The sequence below is a fragment of the Dasypus novemcinctus genome, chromosome 3 (genome assembly GCF_030445035.2).
Source record: "Dasypus novemcinctus isolate mDasNov1 chromosome 3, mDasNov1.1.hap2, whole genome shotgun sequence".
NCBI classification, from domain to species: domain Eukaryota; kingdom Metazoa; phylum Chordata; class Mammalia; order Cingulata; family Dasypodidae; genus Dasypus; species Dasypus novemcinctus.
Genome location: NC_080675.1, coordinates 155,927,161 through 155,939,406, shown reverse-complemented (window position 1 = coordinate 155,939,406; position 12,246 = coordinate 155,927,161). Strand labels below are relative to the sequence as shown.

The window sequence follows — 12,246 nt, the reverse complement described above, 5'->3', positions numbered from 1 at the left end:
TTTTCTCAATATGGTTAATATTTTTTCTGTCCTCTTAAGAAATGGTTGCTTACTCCAAAATCATGAATATTTTCTCCTAGGTTTTCTTCTAAAAGCTTTAATGCTTGAACTTTCACATTTAGATCTGTAATCTATCTGGAATAGATTCTTGGTATAATCTGAGGTAAGGGTCAAGACATATTATCTTCTAATTTGGATATACAAGTGACCCAGCACCATTTATTGAAAAGACTTTATTTTCCCCACTGCTCTGCAGTGCCACCTTTATCATAAATCCAGTGTCCAAATATGTTAAGATCTGCTTCTGGACTAGCTATTCTGTTCTGTGAGTTTAGTGGGCTATCCTTATAGAATGTCAGACTGTCTTTATATAAGTTTTATAAAAAGACTTTGCTAGCTGCGAAAGAAAAAAGGCTTCCACTTTTTTTCTCAAGACTGTCTTGGTTATTATTGCCCTTTGCATTTTAATATAACTTTTATATACATATTAAATCTAAAAAAACCCTATGCTTAAATTTGTATTGTTTTAAATCTGTAGAACAATTTGGGGTGAATTGATATCTTTATAATATTAAAACTACATTTATTTAGATCTTTTTAATTTCTCTCAGTAAGGTTTTATAGTTTCCATGTATAGAGGTCATATACATCTTTTGCTAGATTTATTCTAGGTATTTGATCATTTTTTATGCTATTGGAAATAGTATTTTTTGTTAAATAACTTCATGTCTAATCATTAGTTTCTGGTATATGGAAATAAATTGATTTTTGTGTATTGACATTGTATCTAGCAGTCTTGCCAAATTTACTTGTTAATTCTAATAGTTTATCTTTAACTGCTTCTGTTGGATTTTCTACATCTATAACCATGCTGTCTGAGAATAATGTTAGTTTTATTTGCTCCTTTCCAAATCGGTATTATTTCTCTATTTGTTTATTTTGTGGCCTGCTGCATCAACTAGGATCTTCAGCTCAATGTCCATTAGTGGTGGTAGTGGAATCCTTTAGCAGCTCACTTCATAGTGAAAAAAATCCCACAACAACCCTTATTCAAGTGGTCAGAGTTATCGCCAGTGATGGTACAAATGAAAACCATGTACCCCTGCTAGGATTCAGTGAGAACACGGTGTTGCTTCTGTGAGATTCTTGCCAAAGATGCATACCCTGAACCAAAACATGAGGAAACCTCAGACAAACACAAACTGAGGGCAGTCTACAAAATAACTGGCCTGTATGTAGTCTTTAAAAGGTTCAAGGTCATGAGAGTCAAGAAAAAAGCAAGGAACTCTTCTAGATTGAAGAAGACTAAAGAAACCTGATGACTGAAAACAAAATGTGAGTCTAAACTGGATTCTTTTGCTAAAGGCATCATTGGGCCAACTGGGGAAAACTGAATCCAGTCAAAGAACCAGATAGTAATATGTCAATGTTCACTTCCTGTTTTTAATGGTTGTATTGTGGTTATAGAGGAGAATGTCCTTGTTTACAGAAAAAAACCCATGAAAGTATTTGGGGAGTAATAGAGCACCGTATCAGCAACTTACCTCAAATTGTTGAGGAAAAAAATGATTTGTTACTGTACTTGCAACTTATCTGTAATTTTGCTTTGTGATTGTAAATTGAAAAAAATTAAAACAATCCAAACCTCACTTAATTCCAGAGAGAACCACCAGGAGGAGTCCTTAGATCAGAGACCCTGTTATACTTGGCCCTCTTCTGGTTGGGTTAAAAAGAGGTTGTTCTTTCTTTAAAAGACGGAAAACTGCATGAGGTTTCCTTTGCTTCAGTACTTCAAGAGGGACAGAAATCAATCTTTAGGTGGTCTTATTCATTTTCAGATATCTCTATGAAGTTGAGACCAAATTTCCTTTTTTTTAAAAAAGGATTTATTTATTTATTTCTCTCCCCTTCCCCCCCCCCACCCCCGGCCCCAGTTGTCTGTTCTCTGTGTCTATTTGCTGTGTCTTCTTTGTCCGCTTCTGTTGTTGTCAGCAGCATGGGAATCTGTGTTTCTCTTTGTTGCGTCATCTTGTTGTGTCAGCTCTCCGTGTGTGCCACACCATTCCTGGGCAGGCTGCACTTTCTTTTGTGTTGGGCGGCTCACCTTACGGGGTGCACTCCTTGAGCGTGGGGCTCCCCTACGCGGGGGACACCCCTGCATGGCAGGGTACTCCTTGCGCGCATCAGCACTGCGCATGGGCCAGCTCCACACGGGTCAAGGAGGCCCGGGGTTTGAACCGCGGACCTCCCATGTGGTAGACAGATGCCCTAACCACTTGGCCAAGTCTGCCGCCAAATTTCCTTTTTTGATTGCATTTCTTTTGGCCCAGTTTTCTTAACCTCACCACTATGACATTTTGGAATAATTCTTTATTGGGGGTGATGTGTTCTGTCTGTTCATGGTAGGATGTTTAGCAGCAACCCTGGCCTCTCTCCACTAGATATAAATGGCACCCACTTCTCCCCCAGTTGTGACAACCAAAAATGTCTCCACACACTGCTAGATATTCCCTGAGGGGCAAAATTGCCCCCTGTTGAGAACCATTATTTTTGGCAATGTGCTTTGTGTTCTGGGCACTTCAGTTCCTGTTGGCGTGACAGGGAACCTAGCAGGTATCTGCTAACCTTTAGAGGGGTTGCTGTGTGGTTGGGGCGGGGAGGTGAGGTGAGGTGGGGAGCTTTGGGTCCTCGGAACTGACCCTCAGGGCCTGAGGTGTGTGCTTAGTGCTGTACCACCCAAGCTATTCTGTGCATGGGGAAGCCACGGAGCCTGCAGTGTCAGAAGAGGTCTTAGACAGCCACCCAGGAAGGATGAGGTCTGGGGTATCAAGCAGAGAGGGCAGGAGGGATGCAAACTCCTTTCTCATGGCACCCATGGCCTGGGGTAGAATCCTAAGCATGGAGGATGGCCTTGGTTTATTATTTTCCTTTACTCTTGCTTATAGTTTCCTGGCTGCTAAAACAAATACCCTCCAATAGGTTGGTTCAACACCAGGAATTTCATTGGCTCAGGGTTTCAGAGCCTGGAAGGCAGGTTTCCTCCCAGGGTGAGTATCTTCTGGTTGGCCAGCTATCTTTGGGATTCCTTGCTTTTCCATTACCTGACAATGCACATGGCAGTATCTTCTTTCTTTTCTGTGTTCCATTGGCTTTGGCTTCTGGCTCCCCATGGCTTCTTTCTTCATTTGATTTTCACTCTGCTTCTAAAGGACTCCAGAAATCTAGTTTAAAGTCCAATCTGATTCACTAGGGCCAGACCTTAACTTAAGTAGCATTTTGAAGAGACTCTTTATTATGGGCCCACATTCACCCAGATGAGGACTGTGCTGATTTGCATCTTTTGTGGATCCCAGAAAATTATGTTCTTAAGCTAACCCATTCCTGTGCATGTCAACCTATTGTATGTGGAGCTTTTTGGTTAGATTTGGTTAAGAGCCTTTGATTAGACTGTGGAACCCAGGGTGTGTTCTAATCCTCTTATAGGGGTCTTTTATAAACTGAAAACTAAAAGCAGAGACGCACAGAAAAAAGTGGCAAAGACAGAGAAGTTAGAATCACAGGAACACAGAGGCTGAGAGGAAGCCACTTTAGCCCAAAGTTGAAAGAGACAAGGCCAGGAGGAGAAGGGAGAGATGAGCCAAATGCCTGATCACCCAAAACTGAGCTAAGAGAGAAAGTGAGCCTGGAGGAGAAAACAAAGTCTGGCCACCATTTGGCGTTGCCATGCAGCCAAATCCAGGATCAACAGTAGCCAAACTTTGGTGAGACAGCATCTTTGATGATGCCTTGATTTGGACATTTCCACAGTCTCAGAACTGTAAGATTTTAGCCTAATAAATTCCCATTACAAATGTCAACCCATTTCTGGTATATTGCACTAGGAGCCTTTAGCAAATTAAGACACAACCAAGAGCATGTCCGTACTGGGCACACAATTCACTCTACCATACTTGTTCTTATAAAAATGTCCTTCTTTTGTACTTTTATTTCCCCACTCCCTTCCTTCACCATTCTCTTCTATCTAAACCTCCACCCCTCACCTGCTCCCAGGGGTCCCAGAATACTCCAAGCTTTTAGGTATAAGGCCTTTTCCAGCCATATTATCAATGATGTAAATGAAAGTTCAAGGACATGCCACTCCTGGACACATTTAGACTACATTGCCCTTAAAAATTTTTTTAGCAGCCCTTTCCACCCTGCTCTCCCTCCCATTATAGGGGTGCCTTCTGTCAAAAGTGAAGTTCTCCCCAGCCCTCTGGAGAGTTTCAAAGTATAAAGTCAGCCCTGGCTGGACAGACATGGGGATATGCACGAAGGGACCATTGTGATGGGCCAAAGAATTTGGGGACAAAGTCAGAAAAATGTCACCCCACAAGAAATAAAACTAGTTTAAAACAACTGCATCATGGCTGTGTTTGCTTGCCTGCAGAAAGCCAGCACCCCACCTGGGCACAGGGATGGGGCCAACTTTGCCAGAGTGTGGCCCAGGACAAGTTCTTTCAATTTTCTGGGCCTCAGGGCCCTTGCCAATGAAAAGACAGATTTGGAGATGATCCATGATTCCATCTCTTAAAATCCATGAATGCATCCTACCCCAGCTGAGTCCAGACAACCTTAACCTTCAGCTTGAATCTCTGGGAACAGGCATTTTATATGATCCCTTTGAACCTGTGATTGGTCAAGGTGAAGTTGCACCATTAGGACATTGTGAATAGGTTCTCTTCTCCCCAACACACCCCTTGGCCCCAGGATTGACCTCACAAAGCCAGGCAGGCTGGACCAGCCCCTGGGATAGGGGTACTTGTTCCCTGAGGTTGTCTTGCTGATTTCTTGTAGGTTGGTCTCTTGATTCAGCTCCAGACTATAATCAGATTGTGTCAGACTGTAAGCTCTTGGTGGGCAAAGACCTTGTATTGATCAATATCTGGAGCCTGGTGGCTAAATATGGTGCTTGGCACCAGGGGTATTTAGCAAGTTGCTGGCTTTATTTCATTCTCATCGGTGAGGCTGAATCCTTACCCTCTTTTGGCCTAGTCCTGGCTACTATATCTCAAACCCCCCTCACAGTCACAGCTCTTGTCAATGCTGATGGTGGACAGCAGCTGGGCCACAAGGCCTCCCCCCAGCCTTCGGAGAGCATCACACTGCTCCCCTACCTCTGGGGACACTGGTACCAAAGAGCAGCAGTTCTCTTGGCCAGACTGGAGGAGTGCCTGATGTCAGGCAGGTCACCCAGCATCCTGTCTTTCTGTGAACAGGACCAAGAAACAGATTCAGACATGGGTCCAGGGATTGGATGTGTACCAGTTACATTTGGGAGGTAGTGGTGGTCCTTTTTGTTCCAGCAACCATAAAAGCAGGCTCAGAGAGAAAGAAGGGTGCTGCTACAGTGCAAAGAGGGTCCAGAGGACCTTTAATATTGGCTCTGGGGTCCTCGAGGCCCAGCTACATGTTTCCCTGCAAATTTGAGTCAACCTGGGTTGCCCCTTGCCCGTTATTTTTTTTCTTAAGTCAGTTCTTGCTGGAGCATCTCCTGTATTTGCAACTAAAGGATTCCTAGCAAATACTAGCTCTGACAGGCCATGGTAGAAATCCCAGGCAGCACATAACCCAGAGGTGCAGAGACTTCCATCACTGCACAAGACAGGATGAAATCTAAGCAAATCACACTTGGAAGCCACAAGGAAGAGGCATGAAGATGCATGGACACAGGGGTAGCATCCTGGGCTGTGTAGTGCCCCCACCCTGGACAGATGGATGATGTCTCTAAACTGGCTGTAGCCCCTCTACCCTAAAGGCATCTATTTGCCAAAAGATACCCTGGGGTTGGAACTCTGGGATATTCCCCATTGCTCTGTTACATCAATGTTTGCTAAAGGTCAAAGATGACCTTCTATGGAGTGACATCAAACATCCAGAAACCATGAATAAAACAATGTCCATTTCACATATTGGTCAGCACCCATGTTTAATTTTTGTGCCTTGGAAAGAAATACAGGCTCCTTTGCCAAGGGATGTTAACTCTTTTATTAATTTAGTGTTAACACTATCTGCTGATTTTTTTTTTCAGAGTTGTCGATTGAATAAACAACTGTTTGGTTCTCTCTGGCTCACTGGCAACAAGGCAAGTGCGTTATAGTCAAAAGGGGAGCAGGATGGAATGGAGACAAACAAGAACGAAAAGATTTAAGGCAAATGTTATTCCCATATTAAAGGGAATGGTTGGAGCGGATTGTGCATTTCAATGAAAATATATGAAATATTTGTCAAAATAATTAACATCGGTAAAAATCAGGACACGTAGCTTATAAAATGCCTGCACGGGTTTGGCAGCAATAAATCCATCTATATCACATAGGCTCAGAGTAGACATAGGGACATCTACCTTAAGAATAAGTCTTCTGAAAAGCAGAGGCCAACTGTATTTTAAAAGCAATTTCCTGAAGTGGGACATGACAGATGACTAACAATTCAAGCACTGGGTTGAAATTTCATAAAGAGGAACAGCTTGGCCGGCCAGAGGCACCTTTGGGCTGACCCCTGGATACCTCCTTTGGGCCCTCCACAGAAGGCCCTGAACTGATTAGTCATTCAGGCCCATGGGAATGCCAGACACACCAAAAGGACATGGGAAAACAGGGAAGCTTGGTGCATCCAGAGTGCTGTGGGGAAAGGAAGAATATTCCGATCTGGGCTTTGCATCTGATTATGTAAAAAGAGACTCTGTCCCCAGTGGTCATACATTTTATGCCCCCAAATCTATCTTATTTACTGTCTGACCAAGCTGTCACCTGGACTGCTGCGTTGCAGGCGGACTGAGCAGGTGAGTGACTTGGTCCTTCATCACCCTGGAAGGCAGGTTTCTGTGGCCTGCTCTTCCCCCCTCCCCCAGAGAGATTTCCTGCAGGACTGAACAAAGCATGGAGGAGAAAGTGATGTCTTAGGCCAGTGCCTTTCCTTTCTGCTTTGGTCTTGAAGATTCAGTAAACTTACGGTCCCAGATGTGGCTCCACAGCTGTGGATTCCCAGGATTCCTTTTGTTCTCATTTTGAGTTTGCCAGAAGCATGTGGCCAGGAAGCAGAGTTTGAAAGGATATCGCCGTCTTAAGAACACCTCCTTAAAGAGCAACCATCCATCAGGCACTGGCTGCCCAGGGATGCTACTGAAGGACCTGGCTCCTGGTGTGATAAAGCTGCCAAATGTGTGGCCCTGCCCCAAGCACCCGGCAGAACCCACTTGAGCCCTGACACAGGTGCTATCCGACAGTCTGGTGGCAGATGGATGGCCGTGCAGTGCCCCCTCTGAGGGCAGCCAGGCTTTACCCGGCCAGGAGGCATGTGCGGCAGCAGAACTGAATGAAGAGCTTCCGTTCGCAGAGCCGGTTGGACTTCACCATCTCGCAGAATGTCTCATCAGCTGGGGCAGGGTTGGGAAAGAGAATGGAAGGATTTGTCAGACTTTGAAGCCTGCTGAGGTTGCTTCGTTCATTTCCCTTTTCCTGGGAACCCATAGTATGTTGGGTAGGGGGCTATGGGTGGGGGGAGCAGGTGGTTGCCAGGCAGCTGTTGTGGCCCTTACTATGAGGTCTGCAACTTCAGGGCACTGTGTATACCCATCTTTTGGGATGACTACACTGGTGGGAGGCTTAGGAAGAAGCTTCTGAGGGAAGTGGGATGCAGGCTGAAGGGGGACTGGAATGGAAGCTGCTGCCATGGTCCAGGGGGAAAAGATGGGATGGAGAGAGGTTTCAAGGCAGTGGGTAACGGAAAAGCCTCAGGGGAGGGGAGGAACTGATGGAGAATGGTGCCTTGGCTGCTGGCTTTTGGGGTGGATGTGGCCATTCAGGGACCCTGGGAGACCCTCTTGGGACCATTGCACTTTCTTGGACTGGATACGTAACCTGAGCAGATAACTTCCTACAGAGGGTGCTTTCTGGCCTTTGGAAGAACCCGAATCTGTGAGTAACCAAAATAACTGAGCAGCACAGCAAGGAGGTCAGTTCTTGAGGGTTTCCACGGGGCCCCAGGGTTCCTTCTCTGGTCTGTGTTCTGCCAGTGCAGGGAAGCTTCAGATTCATGGACCACCTGCCCCCATCTTTGGATACCCCTGCATGTGGCTGCTTCCTTCTTGTTCACATCTGGGACAGGGTATCCGGAGCTGGCCCCACACCATTCGTCTTCATGGCTTACTAAGCCTATGAGCCCTCTTGTCCTGCTAGAGTACTTTCTGTCAATTGCCCCTGCTCCCTGTTCCTCCTCCCCCCACCTGCTTCCTCTTGCCCAGAATCCCCAAATTGGGCACCATCTTTGGTTTCTGTTCTCACAGCCCTGTCCTTGTTCCCCAGGCTGCTTGGCAAACCAGGGCTCACCCACAGTGCAGAGTACTGCCTTTCACTCCTGCCCTGATGCAGGCCCCCCTGTGGCCCCCTGCTGGGTCCCTTTGCTGAGCCTGCCTACTGGTGGGCCTTGGCCAGCCTGAGTGGCCTCCCTGCACTGAGGGCCTCAGCTGGGGGTCTCTTTTCCCTTAGTCCTGAGGATAAGACCCTCTAGGTTTCCTGGCTTTGTCTCCCAAGGTCAGGCCTCTCTTATGGAAGTCACTGCTTCCAGGTTACCTGGGGCCTATGGCATGACAGAGAAAATGCTATAAGAACAAAATCTTTAAGAGTCACTCAACAAACCAACCAGCAGTAGCTGGGTTGGTGGCTAGAATACCTCTCTGATTAGCGTGCAAGGCCTGAAGGGAAGCTGGAGAGAGGGCAGCCACTTTCCAAACTGACTATGTCCCAAGATGGCCAGTCACACAATGGGCAGGCATGTCAGGTCAAGGGGCTGCCAGGTCCATGCTTTCTGTTCTTTTTTTGACTGAAAGCCCACAGGGCTGAGCTGTCTCGAGGGGTGGCCCTACAGGTGACCTAGCTGTCCTTTGCAGTCCTCACCATTGCTGCACGTGTGGTTGGTGATACACGAAGTCCCCAGTTGTGTGAAGCCTGCCTTACACCTGCTGCAGTTCCTGCTGGAGCCTTCACAGCTCAGGCAGTTCTCGTCGCATCTGTGGGAGACACAGGTACCCATTGTTGTTTGGGGGAGAGAGGCCCAGCCTTAAGCTCTTCACCTGGAGCCCTCCTCCCCTTTCTGCAGCACCCCACCTCCTGGCCTTGATCTTTGTTGAGAGGCTATAACTGTCTACCCGTGATGCCCCGGAACAGGGCCAAGGATATGCTGCCCCCCTCGTGTCTGACCTCACTCCTGCCCCAGCTGATTAGCAGGAGTGGAGGCTGAGGCAGCTGCTGGCTGTGGAAGGGTGAGCCTGGGTCTCTAAGAAGTCCTGTGGCTCACCTCAATGCCTTCCTGGGTTCTGCCCATCCTCTCTGGCACCCTGAGCTGCTCAGCCTGGTCCTTCTCAATAGCCACTGAGGTTGCATCAGCTGTGGACTTGGGTTTGGGCCAGACTTGAGCTTAACTCGATCCCAGGGATCTGATGGACCTGCTGCTGTCATCAGACAGGGCTTCTTTTCAGGCCACACCAGTCACCTTGGGGATGGCTCTTCAAATTCCTGCCTTCTTAGAGGTCCTGGCTGAGCCTGGCCTGGAAATGGAGCCCTGGGAAATTTCTTTCCTTTTTTTTTTTAATTTTATTTTCAGAGAAGTTTTAGATTTACATTTACAGGAAAATTATACTGAAAGTATAGGGAATTAGCATTAACCCCTTCCACCCCCCCACCCCACACCCACCCCCCGCCCCAGTTTTCACTATGATTGACAGATTAGCGTGGTACATTTGTTACAGCTGGTGAACCAATACTGAAGCATTGCTACTAACCAAAGTCTATAGTTTACATTATGGTTTAACTTTATGCGGTATAGTTCCAGAGGCCTTGACAAATGAGTAAATGTTATGTGTCCATCATTGCAGTATCAAATGGAAGACTCTCACCGCCAGGTAGATTTCTAATGCAGAGTAAACCTGACCTCAGGGAAGGGTTGGCAAACTGAGGCCCACAGGCCATTATCCAGCCAGTCCCCTGCTTTTGTGAATGAAGTTTATCTGGAGCCTTGCTCCTTCATTTGCATATTGGCTATGGCTGCATTTGTGCCATAACAGCAGAGTTGAATAGCTGAAACAGACTGTGTGGCCTGCAAAGCCTAGATTCTGAAGTGTGTCTCCCAAAAAGATACATTTAAGTCTTGACCCCTGGTTCCTTTAAGTGTGGGCTTATTTGGGAATAGGGTCTTTGCAGATGTCATAAAGTTATGATGAGGTCATATTGAATCAGAAGGGCCTTAATCCAATGATTGGTATCCTTAGAAGAAGGGGAGAACACCATGTTACAACTGAAACAGAGACCAATGCCCCAAGAAGCTAGGAAGGATTCTCCCCTACAGATTTTGGATTTATGGCCTTTAGAACTGTTAAGATGATAAAAGTCTGCTGTTTAAGTCCTCCAGTTTGTGGCACTTTGTTACGGCTGCCCTCAGGGACTAAGATGTCTGGATACAACAGGAGCAAGTCTTGGCATCCTGGTGGCCCACCCAGTGGGCTCATGTCCTGGTCTGGCTTTACAGCTTCCAGCCCCTATCTGGTCACCTGTTTGCTCAGGCTGCCTGGGCTGGGCAGCAGGGGATGGCCAGAGAGCAAACCAGTCTTCTGAAGCTAGAGGATGCCTGAGGCTCTCTAAATTCTCATGCTGCCCAAACTGGGAGCCATCCTGCCATCCCAGAGTAGGCCAAGATCCTTGTTCCTGTGGGAGGAATCCACTCTGAAGGGGTCTTCTGAGCCAAGCGGCCTTTAAAAGATGGGGCCCTCTGTTTGTCATCACCCTGATGGCTCTATGCAGGGCTCTCCCCCAGGGCTTTTCTCTAAGGTATGGTCTGTCGGCCCAGCATGAGCTCCTTCCCGGCTGAGGGCACAGATGGATGCGAGAACACAGGCAGCTAAGGAGGGGACGGATGGGGCATCCCACCACCTGCCTCCTGGAGGCAGGGGCGTCACAGGTAGTGGATGCCCTGGGCATCTCCAGTTGCCATGGTAACATCTAGCATCCTCTGGGGTCCAGAGCTTTTGGCAAATGGAAATGGTCACGACTGTTTAAGTCCCAGTTCTCTCTGGGATACGGTACTTGGGTTCATTATCCACAAACCATCTGACAGGTTAAAAGTTTCATGACAGATGCAATCATGTACCCCAATAAAAAAGCACGTTCTTAATCTGCACTCCTGCAGTGTGAACCCATTGTAAATGGGACCTTCTGAAGATGTTATTATTATTCGTTAAGGTGTGGGTCTCAATCCATTTTACTAGAGGCCTTAGAAAGAGAAGTCAGAAGCTGGAAGTCAGTGGAAACCATAAGAATAGACACAAGGAGAGATCCCATGCTATGGGAGTCACAGATGTAAGCCAAGGAACCCCAAAGATTGTGGCAACTGGCCCCAGAACACTACAGACTCCAAGAGAAAGCATGGCCTTGTCAATACCTTTATTTTGGACTTTCAGCCTCCCAAACCATGAGCCAATAAAACCCTGTCATTAAGTCAAACAGTGTGTGGTATTTGTCATGCACCCTCCCTGGCAAGCTGAGACAGGTTTACTTTGGATAACTGTGCAGAGGGCTCAGGGCGGGCCTGGGCAATCTGGGTGAAGTTGGCAAGTGTCCTATTTCAAACCAACTCAATCTGGGGGGCTGACACCTTCATGGATACCTAGCCTCTGCTGGATGCTGCTTTTGTTGGGTCTCACAAGCGTGAGGCCTTGATGGCCTTCCATGGGCTCACTTTAGGGTGGTGTTTTTATAATTAATTTAAATTTTATTTTTAAAGAGTCTGGGTTAAAATCCAGAGCAGTTCTCTAAATACAGCTTTGGTAGGGCTAGAGAAGGCATACTAAGGGGTGTGGAATTTTTCTTTTTGGAAAAATGAAATAATTCTAGAATTTTTTTGTGATGATGAATGCATAATATTGTGATTATACTAAGAACCAATGATTACACACTTTATTTTAAAAAAGATTTATTTCTCCCCTCCTCCCCCTCCCCCCTGGTTGTCTGTTCTCTGTGTTTATTTGTTGCATCGTCTTTGTCCGCTTCTGTTGTTGTCAGCGGCACTGGGAATCTGTGTTTCTTTTTGTTGCGTCCTCTTGTTGTGTCAGCTCTCCATGTGGGTGGAGCCTTTCTTGGGCAGGCTGTACTTTCTTTAGCGCTGGGCGACTCTTCTTATGGGGTGCACTCCTTGCACGTGGGGCTCCCCTACGCG

The 12,246-nt window shown here is 46.8% G+C and overlaps 1 protein-coding gene across 2 annotated transcripts in view; it reads right to left on the bottom strand.

The window, feature by feature from the left end:
* Positions 1-5,949: 5,949 nt before the first annotated feature.
* The window catches only part of PCSK6 (proprotein convertase subtilisin/kexin type 6), a 229,216-nt gene continuing 222,919 nt past the window's right edge, over positions 5,950-12,246 (bottom strand). For both annotated transcript variants that reach the window (XM_004462109.5, XM_004462110.5), the window contains 2 exons: positions 8,937-9,049; positions 5,950-7,417 (listed from right to left, as the gene is read on the bottom strand). In XM_004462109.5, the coding sequence (XP_004462166.3) occupies positions 7,320-7,417; positions 8,937-9,049 (211 nt within the window). In that variant the 3' untranslated portion in view covers positions 5,950-7,319. The remainder of the gene's footprint in view (positions 7,418-8,936; positions 9,050-12,246) is intronic.